Source organism: Oryza brachyantha, chromosome 3, assembly GCF_000231095.2.
Source record: "Oryza brachyantha chromosome 3, ObraRS2, whole genome shotgun sequence".
Lineage (NCBI taxonomy): Eukaryota > Viridiplantae > Streptophyta > Magnoliopsida > Poales > Poaceae > Oryza > Oryza brachyantha.
This window is the reverse complement of record NC_023165.2, coordinates 28,958,508-28,972,383: the sequence shown is the minus strand read 5'-3', so window position 1 is coordinate 28,972,383 and position 13,876 is coordinate 28,958,508. Positions and strand designations below refer to the sequence as shown.

Here is a 13,876-nt window from a genome sequence, read left to right as displayed (position 1 = left end):
TAGTACTTCTATTGGGTAAATTATATTTGCTTTTCTACCCTAATAAATTTTGGCATCATCAAATTTTATTAGGATTGAAAGTGACAACATTAAATCAGATACACAATATGAATCCTATTCCATCTATTTCATATTATAAGACTTTCTGTCATTGGCCAGATTTATCCGAATACTGATGAATCTAGACATATATACAAAACATATATATTGATATATGAGTGAGTGAATCTAGGTAAACCTATAAAATCTTATAATACAAAACTTCCAAAACGGAGGAAGGACTTAAAATTCAAAATTGATTAGCGACTCGCCTGACCGAATAACGCTTCCACAATTTTCGCGGAAAAAAGGTAGATACCGGAGTGAGTGGCTCTTGCGGATGCCCAAGCAGCTCTCCAGTATGCGGCTGCAGTCAGTTCGGAAGGGCAAACAGGGCGACATGGTCACTGACATGTGGGACCCATCTCCCGTGGGCCCACGTGTCATTGACCATGTCCCTCCGACGGTGGGATGGGAGTCGCCCTCGCCTCGCCTCCGTGTCCGCCATTGCCACCGGAGGCGATCCTGTGGAGGAGAGGGAGTAGATTCATTCAGCCAGACAGCGAGCGAGAGAGCTAGCGGCTAGGAGGCGGCGGCTAGATTCGCGCGCGGTTCCGCCATCCTCTGCGTGCGTGCGTGCGTGCTCTCCTCTTCTTCCTCTCCATCGTCCGCGAATTCATCTTCACCTTCTCGCGCGGTTCGGGTTCCGCTAGATTCAGGATTTTTTTTTATCTCGTTAAGAAATTACTGAGCATCAAAGCAATCGAAATCCCCTTCTCTTCACCCGAGTACAAGTGTCTGCTTTTTCCCATGCTAATTCACTCCTAACTCGCAGTAACCCATTGATTTGGTTGGTATATGCAGGATGTTGGCGAAATCACCAGCATTGCCCTTCCTAACTGCTGCTGCGATCGGCCTCTCGACAACTGTAAGATGCATGCTCCAGTTAGATGCCCATTTATATTGTATCTTCCAGAGATTCTCAGCAGCATTATGCTTCCATGCCTGATCAACTATCCTATAGTTTTGTACTAGTAGTACTAGTATTGAGCATTGTGCCCCTTTAGTGTCAAGCCTGTTTTTATTTGGCTCCCACACATGAATAAAATGTTTTCATTTCAGTGAATCAAGATTTTGCCACCTAACTAATTGGTGTAATATATATAAAAATGATGTGATATGAATGTGATGAAATAGCCTCTCAAATGTGTCTATTGAAACAGATGTGCATGTGATTCTTCAGTCATCCAGTGATAACATATACTTTGATCAACCTTTATGTCTCAAGACATTCAGCAAATTCAGCTTGTTTACAGACATTTACTTGGTTCAGGTCCCAGGAAGTATTCTCATTGATCTGCCCTTAAAAACTAGACGGTTTTCTCAAACACTATGAGTTTACAACATTTTTTTAATCAAAAATCTATCTTTTCAGTGAGAAAGAAGGGGGGGGGGGGGGGATGTACCATATGCAATTGGAGTTCTGTAATAAGTTGTATACTTTTATGTTACCTATAGTTCCTAGGAAGCTTGATATCTCTGTTCTAACTTTTGTGTTTTTATTATTCTGTCCTTTCATCTTAAAAATGATTCTCTTAGTCGTATTTTGGTTTCCAGTTTGCTTCAGATGGACTTGTATTTTTATAAATTTGAGCGATTTGTGTCTTGTTTGTTCAGTGTGATATCTTGAGTTCACCAAATGTTGGATTTTCTAAGAAATATGGTGGAAGATTAACTATCCAGGCAAACGTTGAATCTGGAAGAACTCAAAATAGTAGGACTCACAGAAAATGGAGGACGTTCTCTGCTAATCAAGCTCAAGCTACTGTTGTCGATGCTGGTGACAGTAAAACATGGGAAGAAGCAAAACAGATACTCACGTCATTGGATTTCTCCATTGAAGACGCTGACAAAATGCTGAAGAAGGCATTTGGATGGATTCATTCACCATACTGGAGTGAAGAGAGAAAGAAGGAGATTCCAAATGCTGAGGTGGTTAGTGGAGTACTAAACTACGTTAGGAGTCTTGGACTCTCCGATGATGATCTTTGCAAATTACTGAAGAAATTCCCAGAAGTACTTGGATGTGATCTTGACAGCGAGGTGAAACTGAATGTTAGTAAGCTGGACAGTGACTGGGGAATAAATGGAAAAACTCTCCGGAGTCTTCTTTTAAGGAACCCAAAAGTTTTGGGATACAATGTGGACTGCCGAGGTGACTGCATGGCCCAGTGCACCCGTTGCTGGGTTAGGTTCTAGTTCTGCTCTTCGTTAATGTGCAGAAATTACAAATGAATTATAGGTTCCCAGCTACTTATCTGTATCTATATCAATTTCTCGAAACCTCTTAACATAAACGAAACACATTTGTAGTAGATGGATTAGCGTGTTAGGTTTGTTTACATCTTGAACTGCACCTTTTCCATACTCTCTGTAAAAGGGGTGCAAAAACCAATACATTCAATACCTGAATTTTCTGTGAATGCTTCAACATTTGGTTGTTCTTTTGTTCTGCTGAGGCAATGGGAGTACTTGAATTGTGTTGTTCTGCCATTCTTGTCATTGTGCTTGATATATATTCCGCATCTCGTATTTGTATGTTAAAAGATTCAGTTCTCTCATTTGCTTCTGATTACCTGATATATGATGAACAAGTGTTTCACCGTTCTGACTTCTGAGTAACGAAATGCAATTTGATACGTCAGTTTCTGCAGAATTGCGGATGAAAGGGGTCTCAGATTCCCCAACCTCTATGTCTTGTTTCAGTGTGTGCAAGATTATTAAGGTATGTCCAATCTAATGCTGTCTTCTGATCTTTTTTCTTTCTTTTTGGCTGGACGACAAAAAAATGTTCCCTTTTCCCGTTACCTAATTGTTTTCATGCTATTGTCAATTGATTAAGCTTAAGCTTTGACATTATTTATCAGGTTGAGAGAGAGATCAAACACCCTCTTTTCATAAAAAATCGAATGTTGCCGCTGCAAAGAGATCAATTCCATCAAAGTCACAGTAGTCGTGGCCATCATCCATGCTGCCTCTGATGTCTGAACACCTCAAGCCATCGAAGATGCTCTCGGAGAAGCACTTGTCCGTGTCCACCATTCTGTTCACTGCCTCGCCGCCGTGCTGCAGCTGACCCGAGCAGGACATGGCGTCAGAGCCAGCTGCCGTCGTGGCCTCGTCGTCGTACTCCTCCGGCGGTAGCGCCGGCGTGTGGCCGTCGAAGACGGCGACGTGGCCGAACAGCTTGTCCTTCCTGGAGAAGGAGGTGCCGCAGGAGCAGACCCAGCGGTCGCGGCCGCAGTGCTTCTCGTGCGTGCGGAGATCGGCGAGCACGGAGAACTTCTTGACGTTGCACCGGCGGCAGGTGAAGCTCTTGTCGCAGTGGCTCCGGCGGTAATGGTTCTTGACGCAGATGGGCGTCTTCAGCGGCTGGAAGCTCTTGTGCTCCCTGTTCCTCTTGCACCCCACGTAGGGGCAGGAGTAGAAGCACCTCCTCGCCGTGTCCGTCGCCGGCGTCGGCGACGGCGACCTGCCGGGCTTGGCGAGAGCGGCCGCCGACTTGTGCTCGTCGCCGTGGCCGCGCATGTGCATCCGCAGGTTGGCGTCGCGCTTGAAGCCCTTGCCGCACACCGCGCAGAAGTGCACGTGCGGCGCGAGGATCTCCTCCTTCTCGATCTGCACCACCTCGTAGGAGCCCCTCACCGGGAGGTGCTCGCCGTCGCCATCGTCGCCGTCGCTCCCATAGTTCTTGGCGTCCGCGTCCTCGCCGCCGCGGCCCGCGGCGAGGTTCTTGGAGATGGAGACGAGCTGCACGACGATGCAGCTGAGCTCGGCGGACACGATCTGCGGCGGCGGGTGCGGCGTCGAGGAGATTATGCCGCGGAGGTGGCCGATCTTCTGCTCCAGAAATGTCAGGTACGTCAGTACCGCTCCCACGTCGCAGCTGGACTGCTCCGCATCTGCTGCTTCGCCAACATGGCGGCCTTGCGTCGTGCTGCTCCCATCAAGATCGCATAGCTCCATGATCATCTGGGAGAAGTCTTGATCAGGCTGCAGGTACATCGCCTGATTGATATTGCTGAATTGATCAACACCGCTAGTCATCATCGACAACGGTGAAGATGCTCAGTCCCCTGAAATACATGCCAACAGAAATGAATCAATGATCAAGAACACCAACACAATGCCAATGGCGATGCAAATGGACATCTGAAGAGTAGCATGGCATCTGATCTACTTACTCTGAGATGATGAGAATGAATGGCAGAGGTGATCACACAGAAACTTGCAGCCAAATTCGATCGACTGTCGGCTGGTGAAGTGAAAAAAATGGAGATCTGCTCCTGATCAGATCACTCTGGTGTCGTGCTTGCTCCTCTGCTGATTTGTCGGTGGTGAAGTGTGTGGTAAGCTGAGCTAATCAAGGCAGTGATTTATATATACTCCATCCAATGATCAAGGTGAGTGTGCAGGTGGGCTCCATGCCGGCGGCGAGACTTGGTCGACGGCATGGTATAAGCTCTTGCGTCACCTCGCCGGAAGAGATGAAGATGCTGCCATCAATGTGCACGAGTTGGTTGACCGGTTTCTTCGTCAGGGTCTCCTGCTTTTTCTTCCTGGCCCTTGGAGCTCCGGTTTGGGCAGGGAAATCGACCTAATTTGCCCTTTTGAACAGCAGAATTCTGCTTAGTGGTGATATCAAATTAACACACGTTGCGTCAATTGACCAATGAACCGGCTGGCTCACCGTTACTTCACTGTCACCAATCAATTTTACTGCCTTCAAGCTCGTCTTCCTTCTGCAGCATAAGTATGAGGATGAGGTATGCATGATGCTTATACTCACCTACTTGTAGCTGAGTGATGCCAGTATGTCACCAGTACTGGTTTCCTCTTTTGAGCATATGCGAGTGTTCACACCAACTAGATTTCAGATAAATAAGAGGGTGCAGATTTTAGGGGGAAAAAGAAACTACATATTTACAAACAAAAAATCATTTATAAATAAACCTTTTACATATGTATTCATAACAATCTAAAAACAAAGACTGAAAATTAAACTAAGATAAAGAAACTAAAATTGAAATTTTAATTTTTGGCTTATAGCCATAACGATAAAAAATGATGTTGTAGATCACTACTACCACTATATTCTTTAATATTTTCTTAATAGACAAACATGTTTAATTCCAGTAAATTGACAAGTGTTTTTTTTGGAAAGAAATTAGGAGAAACACTGAAATTGATTAAGTTGTATAATCCAACATATTTATCATACAATTTAAAACTTGAGATAATGTTTGTGATGCCATTAATACTTTTTCCTGTGCTGCACCGTTGGAGGCTAGTACCCGCTTTATTATATATTATATTTTGTTTTGATTTTTCCTAAGTTCAACTTTTCAAAACTTTCATAAGCTTTATAAAAAAGCAACATATATAATATCAAACATTTTCGCTAAATTCATAATTGAATATATGTTTATAGTATATTTGTTTAGAGTTAGAAATGTTGACATAGAATTTTTTTATAAGGTTGATCAAACTTAAACTCAAAAAAAATGTTGACTTATAAACCCAACACATCTTACAATAATATAAAATGAAGATTTTTACTGTAGATTAATCCATCAACGAGACCATGTATGTCAGAACGAAATGGAGATGGAATCAGTGCACCGTATGTGGACATGTAGTGCGTCCAGGTGCAGCTGTTGTCTGATAAAAGCCAAGGTAAACACGGTTGGTCCTGTATTTGCTGGAGTATTTGGCTTCCTGGCTCCATCTGAAGACCAAGGAAGGAGAGCTACTTTGCCCTTTCATGCTTTCCACAGTGCTATCGCATTCGCATACGGTGCGGTCACGCCCTAATTTCACCACGTGGCGTCAGAGTTTGAGCTGTCACCAACTCCACGTGTCTAATTGCTGCTTACTATTCTGGGTTTCTTCCAAACTGCAGGCTGTCCCAGCTTTATTAGTACTTTCTCCAATGATAATTTTTGTCTTTTAACAACAATACCGTCTCCAAAAAAATATCTTTCGACTATGATTTTGTAATATATATAATAAGTAAATTTTTATTAAAGTAATTTTCAAATCTTAATCATACATGTTATTCTAAACTCTTTAAACCAAAAAATATTTTTCAAGCTACTAATAATTGAAATTTTAAAAGTTCTTTTAAATTTATTCAAAACGATAGGAATTATCGTAGGCATTTTACGTGGCAGAGAATCTTGAAGCTTTCACACGTAAGACACACAAGATAAGATAGCCATGCAAGCATGGTTGCCTTCCTCGGTCAGCTGTCTGCATCCTTCGACGAACACATTACACACTGTTTGATGATTTGATCAGCAGAATCTTGAAGCTTTCACAACGTAAGCCAGCTGGCAGCCAGTGACGGTGCTGGCCATGGGCTGGGCCTTGGGCCGCATGTGTGGCCCAATCGCCGGGCACGGCCAGTCAACGGAGCATGATTGTTCGATATGAACCGTCCATCTTCCATCGGACGGCTGGTGATATCAGAACTCGTCGCGTTAGGTGCCTGGCGGCTGATCTCTCCGGGTGGATCAGATTACCACTCACCATAGTCATGGACATGGAGCGGTTCACGTTTAATCCATGATCGACTCTAATTAATTATTTTTATGTTTATAAATTAGAAATAAAACTTACGGTCCTATCCTTTTGCTTTTGCTAATGCTTATAAGCTAAAATTTAAATTCTTAATCTTAAATTTAAAGTAGATTTTAGGTTGATTATCACAGTTTATATTCCAGCCTTGGTTTTGAGATTGCTAACTACATGTATATAAAAAATTTATTCATATATTCATAAACTACTGTTTGTTTATAAATATGTCAATCACCCATTTAGTTTAGTAGTTGAAATATAAAGCAAATAGGTGCGATTGTTTGGATTTTTTATGAAAAAAGCTAAACGACATATTTCATATTGCAAACGAAAAATAACTTGTGATAAACTTTGCATACGTATTCTTAGCGATTTGAAAAACAATGGTAAAAAATAAACTTTAGTGAACCCCAAATCAATTTTAGATTTAAAGTTAAAAATTTAAATGTTGGTTTATAAACATAAGTAGATGGGAGTGAACTCATCCAGTCACGACTTACCTATGAGGTCAACCCTATCCATCCATAACTCACCAGATCACTTCCTCTTCTCGCCTCAAACCTCGCGGCCTAGCTCCCAAAGCTCCAAACAGTTAAACACTATATTTTTTTTATAAAAGCTTCTATAAAAATATTTTAAAAATAATTCAAATATATATTTTCAAGTTTTTTTAAAGTTAATACATGTTTTGATCAACCACAATGTTTTGCGTTACTGGGAAATCTTTTCCAGTCATCCAAAAGAACACCCACTTTGTGTTTGCGTATGTGATCTCTACGTTTTCGGCCTATAAAGCCAGCAGGTAGGCCGTGTCTGATCGAAATGATTGGGCCGTTATACATACCATTGCTAGGCCTAGCTGGGCCGATAAATTTAGCCTTCTGGGCTTTAGTGGCCCGTAGTTTCTTGCAGTCGGTGAAAAAAAATACACAGATATCTCCAAAGTGTACATGCATTCGTCTATAATTATTCATGTAAGTATACACAAGTTTTTGTATTGCATATAATATCATTTCACCTACTGGGACAAGCACAAATAATTTAAAAAAATGTGTCATCGGGAAAAAAATTAACACCTAACTACCTAGAAGATACAAACTCCCTCAAGATTTATTATTTGACGTCATCAACTTTTGAATCTATGTATAACTATTCATCTTATTTAAATTTTTTGTGCAAATATATAATATTATAAGGTGTTTTTAAAGTTCACTCAGTAATAAATCAAATTAAAACTAATAAAATAAATAATTAAATACAGATCTAAAAGTCACACCGACGTCAAATAAAGAAAATAGTGAGAGCGTAAACCGATTGGATCTCCCGGTGTGCAATTAAATGAATCGAAAATCGATCAGCATCAGCTGATGCCGTCGAAGTTGCTGCTCATGAGCGACAATGTCGTGCTCGGCAGCACCCGGTTCACCTGAGGTTGCTCTGCAAAACAAAACACATCACATCGCCATGTATTTCATTCGCATCAGAACCTGATCTAATCACTGTAATTATATCACTACTTGCTTCGTCCGGTAAAAAACATTTATAGTTAGGACAAGATTTGGCGAAACTAATAAAATTCCGATGAACACTTTTATATTAAAATAAATTTATATAACCTATTATGGTTATGATATTACTTTTTGAGGAAAAATATATATATCATTTGTCGTGTATTTAAACTAAATATTTAAGAAATAATTATTCGTTAGAAATTTAAAAGTTTGATTAAATCTTGTTTTAAATAACAAATATTTTTTACCGGAGGCAGTATTTGATTAGAGCACTCACTCTTCACCGCCTCCAGCTCCGACGGCGTGAGCCTCGCCGAGAACCCGCTCACCACGTTCTTGTAGTTGTATATGATGGCACCCTTCGCCTTCTCCTCGCTTGATTCATCCATTGCCAAATCCCAAATCATCGAATCAATTAGCATTTCGCAGAATTATCATGTGGACAGTTGATCGGCTAATTTGGATGCACGTACCTGCCGAGCGCGGCGGCGAGGATGCCGAGCTGGTAGGTGGTGCAGATGACGCCGGAGGGCGGGGCGTCGACGAAGACGAGGTAGTTGGCGGCCGGACCTTCCTCGGCGGCGGCCATGGCGACGGCGACGGCGACGGCGAGTAAGAGGGAGATGGCGGTGGAAGAAGGCTTCATGGCAAAAGATCGATCAGCGCTGCCTTGTTGGCTTTGCTGTTTATGAGGAGCCGACGAGAGGTCCGTATTAAGCTGCGGAACCATTAGTTCCAATAATAGAATTAAGGAAAAAAATAATTTGCTTATCAACAAAAATTAATTCAGTTCTAATCTTTCCCTACCGACAAAAATGAATGAAGCTATCTGCATTTTTGGAAAGGGAAACGACACACCCGTCTATTGAATTTTCAGCTTTAAATTTAAAGTTAATTTTGAAGTTTTTTCATCGAAGTTTATTTTTCAGTCTTTGCTTTTGCTTTTAGATCATTAAGAATACATGCATAAAAATTTTATTCAAAAGCTATCTTTTTAATGAAAAAGATAAAGAACCATCCCATAGAGTTTTACATATCGTCGTTGCGACCCTAAAAGAATAAGATATTCTGATATGATACATGATACTTCTCTAACAAAATAGAATACATTTTTACACGGCTGTTCATTAAGATGAAGAATACAAAACGTATATATTTTACAATGCTGACAACCAAAAACTAATACAAAAGGTTCATTAAGATGAAGAATACAAAACATATATTTTTACAATGCTGACAGCCAAAAACTACGAAAACAGAACCGGACCCCTCCTGAATCTTCATGGCCATTGTAAATATTCTAACGAAAACGCTGTTAAAAACATATACGGTTCAAAAATATAAGCATTTTTGTGCGTTTTTTTAAAATAATCTGGATATCTTTTGAAAAAATATATCCAGATTCGTTCGAAAACACGCTTAACTGCTTATATTTTGAAACGGATCGAGTACATGTTTGAACATACATTGTCATCGCCTAGCTTGTTCATTCATACGGGCGCAACGGCGGCGGCGTCGGCGTCGGCGCCGTGCTTGGTGACGTCGTACATCTCGCCGTCGCCCCAGAGCGCGTAGGCCTCCTCGCCGTGGACGGCGTCGTCGCCGACCTCGAGCTTGTCGTCGGGCATGCGCAGCGGCACGAGGAGGTTGATGGCGAGGCAGATGAGCGAGGTGACGACGACGTTCCAGGCGACGACGAAGAGGCCGCCGGCGATCTGCTTGCCGAACTGGGCGCCGCCGGGGCCGCCGTAGAAGGCGCCCCTGGAGTCGGCGACGGGGAGGAAGAGGTTGCAGAGGGTGGGCTCGGCGAAGAGGCCGGTGAGGAGGCCGCCGAGCATGCCGGCGACGCCGTGGGTGTGGAAGACGCCGAGCGTGTCGTCGACGCGCTGCAGGATCTTGGAGCGCTTGTGGAGGATCATCATGGTGTACCACGGGATGCTGCCGGCGAGCACCCCCATCACCAGCGCCGCCCATCCCTGCACCACGCCTGCATTCACGTAAACATGCATGCATTTGTCAACGGTCAACATATATAGCTACTACCTACTCCGTTTCATATCGTAACACTTTTGTCTAAATTTATCAATTGATGAATATATATATATATATGTATATATATATAAGGCTAGATTTATTACCATTCATATAAATATAGACAAGATTATATATATATATAATATATAATATAAATATTATATATATATATATAATATAATATAAATATAGACAAGATTATATATATTACGGAGAGCGTAGCTATTATCATCATCAACACTGACCAATTTTTTATATATATATATAACATAACATGCTGCTGTGTCCTTCATATACGAGCATTTTTAGTTATTTGAGCAGAAATTAAATTTAAAAGAAAAAATACTTTATTATTTTTTAATGAATATGGAATGAATGAAGGTGGACGGTATATGGTGATAAGATGATTATAAATTTGGATATAAAGTGACTAATAAGACAAATAATAATGTAAATAATGATAGAAACATTTATACTATGGAACAAAATTTGAATTTAAAAATATTTATATTTAAGACAGACAGAGCAGCTATGTAAAATTGTGCAGTCCTAAAAAAGAATAACTCCTCTGTTGAAAACACCTTCTAAGAATAAATTTGTGGAGATTTATGCTTAAGAGTTTATTCTTTTTATGACAGAGTGACTACAATATTATGTTTTACTATTTTAACTGAAATATATGTGATATATACACTCCAATATGGCAATATCCAAGGCAAATCTAAGAGGGGTTCCGGTATGGTTGCAAATAGACTTTTAAATTTGAACCAAGTCACCGGCGGAATGGGAGGCTGTGAAGTAGTCTTCCCTCACTTTCAGTGTGCTTGCGTACAAGAAAAACAGAAAAAAACAAATAAACAATTGGTAATTTCAGACGACTTTGACTTTAATAGTATTAGTGATTAGTGATAGGTATTGACATGAGCAGGTACGACAAATAAGATTCCTGGTTTTGGACGAAACTTAAGATTCCAATAAGACTCTCTATTCGTTCACATTAGAGAGTGACTAGTGACCAGAAACCACTACTCCACTTCACTGGTGTTATTTTTTTTCTCATAAGATTTTTAAAATTTTCTGAACTATTTAATTTGTAACAGCTCTTTGAGAAATAAATTAATCAATTGGCAATTACAAAGCAAAAAAAACTTTAGAAACATCAGATGAAAAACTTTTATACAGAAAAAAGTATTATTCAAAACAAACCATTTAATTTGGAGTTTGCAATGCGTGTCAAAAAAATATTCAAAATGCATAGTCAGAAAAGAACCGGACCGAATCCACTACCATAGACTCGAATAATCAGTCTGCGTGCTTAATTAGTTGCCACAAGATGGTAAACGACGTAATCTACGGGGAAAATGCAGATTATTTTGCAGGTAAGCTAGTTAACCCGCGTAGTGCGCCTCCAGCCTTGTTGGCGTCGCAGACAATTTTGAATTCAAAGTCAACAAAATCAGTGGCCACCTGGGCTCATTAATTTGCATTTCTGGGATAATCTAATTAACAATCCCCGCGCTCGTCACGTTAATTAGTTCATCGATCCCTAGAGTAAAGTCTCAGCCTCGAAATCCAAATTAATTAATTAGCGTAACAGTTTGGGTAATTGATTACGAACTGCAGAGTGTGCGTGCGTTGTGAGCCTTTACGTTGTACTGTATTCCAAAAAAAAGTGTACTGATTAATTAAGTACCAGTAGTCAATTTTGGTTTTATCAAACCAAAATTTAAATTTTAAACCTTAAATTTGAAGTTGATTTTGAGTTTTTTATTGTACTTTATCTTTTAGCGTTGGACTTTTAGATAACTTAAAAAATACACGTATATAAAAGTTTTATTTATAAATTATTTTTCGTTTGTAAAATAGGATGTTTGGATGAGCCCTGAAGGTTACCTGCGCCGGGGGTGATGCAGACGAGGCCGGTGATCATGCCCTGGACGGCGCCGACGACGGAGGGCTTGTTGAAGAAGACGACGTCGAGGCAGGTCCAGACGATGAGGCTCATGGCGGTGCAGATGTTGGTGTTGAGGACGGCCATGGAGGCGACGGAGTTGGCGGCGTACGGACCGCCGCCGTTGAAGCCGGCCCACCCCATCCACAGCAGCCCGGCTCCGGTCAGCGTGAACAGGATGTTGTTCGGCGGGAACCTCTCCCTGTCCTTCTGCGCCCGCGGGCCCACCTGCAGCCACACACACACATCTCCACTTGTCAGCCACCACGTCGTCGGTCGACGACGAGCCGGCGGCGAGGACGGACTGACGGACGTACCCAGTAGGCGGCGGTGAAGCCGGCGATGCCGGCGGAGAGGTGGATGACGTAGCCGCCGCAGTAGTCGATGACGCCCCAGTGGAAGAGGAAGCCGCCGCCCCAGAGGGAGAAGGCGCCGACGGTGTAGGAGAAGGTGAGCCAGAGGGGGACGAAGATCATCCAGGCGAGGAAGCTCATGCGGCCGAGCAGCGACCCGGCGACGAGGATGAGCGTGATGGCGGCGAACACGCACTGGAAGTAGACGACGGTGGCCATCGGGTAGAAGGGCTCCACCATGGCCGTCTCCACGCTGCCGTCGGCGCGGTAGTGCACCGTCGCCGGCAGGGCGGCGCGGCCGACGAGGAGGCCCTGGTTGAGCGCCGGCCGGGCCTTGCCCCAGATCGGGATCAGCTTCTCCCCGAACGACATGTTGTACGCCCAGGTGACCCAGCAGATCCACACGGCGGCGAAGGCGTACAGCGCCATGAACGCCGAGTTCACCGCCCATTTCTTCTTCACCACGCCGCCGTACAGCACCACCAGCCCCGGCACACTCTGCAGCCCCACCACCGTCGCCGCCACCAGCTGCCACGCGTTGTCTCCCTTGTTCAGCCAGTCCGCCACCGACGCCGACGTGTTCCCCTGGTACGCCACCGGCACCACCACCGACGGCGACGCCATCTTCGGTCGACCACGTACCAGCTGCTGCAGCTAGCTAGCTCAAGCAAATGACAAAGCTTCAAATTAACACAAAACCTTCCTGCTTAGGGCATCTTATATAGAGTCTAGAGAGAGAATGAGGTGCAACTAACAATGCATTAATTCTGATCCATCTAGCTAGGTTAATTAGTATCAACGGTTAAGATTCACTCTTAAGATTCATTTGTTTAATTAGGAGAGGAATCTTAGCCACACTCTGTCTGAGAAGTCATCTCTAAGTTCAGTTAGTTCCATGACTTTGGCTGCATGCAGTACAGGTCATCATCTCCATTACATTACACTAACCGTTGAGTTTTTTTTTTACTATCATCAGATTCCTACCTACAAACCTAGCTTTGCCTACCATGATTCAATGGTGATTAGAAAAATGATCGAGTTTATGTACTTGTTGTTTTGATTAAAGAAATCTCAGTGCTTGCACTATCTAGTTTAGAAATACTGCAATTTGGTCTGTTAGTAGTGTGCACTGATTCAGCTTTGTCATGATCAAGCAATCTAATTGGAGGTTGTCTCATGCCGGTCATCACGCAGACATGAACTTCTTTGCATAGTCTACGCTGCACAAAGATTCTCCCTGTGCGGTGCATCATCTACTGCTACCTAGGCCGCGTTCGTCCTCCCTCCAACTTAACTTATCTCTCTCGTTAATTTTCCACACACACGCTTTCCAAATGGCTAAACGATGT

General features: G+C 42.6%; 4 protein-coding genes across 8 annotated transcripts; 1 reads left to right on the top strand and 3 right to left on the bottom strand.

The window, feature by feature from the left end:
- The first annotated feature begins 468 nt into the window (after positions 1–468).
- On the top strand, positions 469–2,543 carry LOC102706269. 5 transcript variants are annotated; one of them, XM_015835705.2, is made up of 3 exons: positions 469–667; positions 904–967; positions 1,717–2,543. In XM_015835705.2, exons 2-3 carry the CDS (start codon positions 905–907, stop codon positions 2,296–2,298), a joined length of 645 nt encoding a protein of 214 aa, XP_015691191.1. In that variant the 5' UTR covers positions 469–667; position 904; the 3' UTR covers positions 2,299–2,543. The 5 variants fall into 5 exon arrangements, with proteins under 5 accessions (XP_015691191.1, XP_015691190.1, XP_015691189.1 ...); XM_015835704.2 differs by having other exon boundaries at positions 469–671; XM_015835703.2 differs by having other exon boundaries at positions 469–736.
- Positions 2,544–2,561: 18 nt separating this feature from the next.
- LOC102700792 (zinc finger protein STOP1 homolog) lies at positions 2,562–4,374 on the bottom strand. Its single transcript, XM_006651937.3, has 2 exons — positions 4,284–4,374; positions 2,562–4,175 (listed from the first exon to the last, which is right to left on the bottom strand). Exon 2 carries the CDS (start codon positions 4,147–4,149, stop codon positions 2,995–2,997), a length of 1,155 nt encoding a protein of 384 aa, XP_006652000.2. The 5' UTR covers positions 4,150–4,175; positions 4,284–4,374; the 3' UTR covers positions 2,562–2,994.
- Positions 4,375–7,588: 3,214 nt separating this feature from the next.
- Positions 7,589–8,879, bottom strand: LOC102705991 (subtilisin-like protease SBT3.17). Its single transcript, XM_006650808.2, has 3 exons — positions 8,663–8,879; positions 8,467–8,564; positions 7,589–8,115 (listed from the first exon to the last, which is right to left on the bottom strand). Exons 1-3 carry the CDS (start codon positions 8,833–8,835, stop codon positions 8,039–8,041), a joined length of 348 nt encoding a protein of 115 aa, XP_006650871.1. The 5' UTR covers positions 8,836–8,879; the 3' UTR covers positions 7,589–8,038.
- Positions 8,880–9,274: 395 nt separating this feature from the next.
- Positions 9,275–13,195, bottom strand: LOC102705705 (ammonium transporter 3 member 2). Its single transcript, XM_006650807.3, has 3 exons — positions 12,492–13,195; positions 12,117–12,402; positions 9,275–10,176 (listed from the first exon to the last, which is right to left on the bottom strand). Exons 1-3 carry the CDS (start codon positions 13,149–13,151, stop codon positions 9,680–9,682), a joined length of 1,443 nt encoding a protein of 480 aa, XP_006650870.2. The 5' UTR covers positions 13,152–13,195; the 3' UTR covers positions 9,275–9,679.
- Positions 13,196–13,876: the final 681 nt, after the last annotated feature.

Bases quoted from the DNA above. Each gene is read 5' to 3' on its own strand.
- LOC102705991 (XM_006650808.2), bottom strand. From the start codon at position 8,835: ATGAAGCCTTCTTCCACCGCCATCTCCCTCTTACTCGCCGTCGCCGTC. The intron at 8,565-8,662 runs GTACGTGCATCC...GGATGAATCAAG, and splicing joins CTCGCCGCCGCGCTCGGCAG to CGAGGAGAAGGCGAAGGGTG. The intron at 8,116-8,466 runs GTGAGTGCTCTA...TTTGTTTTGCAG, and splicing joins GGAGCTGGAGGCGGTGAAGA to AGCAACCTCAGGTGAACCGG.
- LOC102705705 (XM_006650807.3), bottom strand. From the start codon at position 13,151: ATGGCGTCGCCGTCGGTGGTGGTGCCGGTGGCGTACCAGGGGAACACG. The intron at 12,403-12,491 runs GTACGTCCGTCA...GTGTGGCTGCAG, and splicing joins GCTTCACCGCCGCCTACTGG to GTGGGCCCGCGGGCGCAGAA. The intron at 10,177-12,116 runs GTAACCTTCAGG...ACGTGAATGCAG, and splicing joins CTGCATCACCCCCGGCGCAG to GCGTGGTGCAGGGATGGGCG.
- LOC102700792 (XM_006651937.3), bottom strand. From the start codon at position 4,149: ATGATGACTAGCGGTGTTGATCAATTCAGCAATATCAATCAGGCGATG.
- LOC102706269 (XM_015835705.2), top strand. From the start codon at position 905: ATGTTGGCGAAATCACCAGCATTGCCCTTCCTAACTGCTGCTGCGATC. The intron at 968-1,716 runs GTAAGATGCATG...TTGTTTGTTCAG, and splicing joins CGATCGGCCTCTCGACAACT to TGTGATATCTTGAGTTCACC.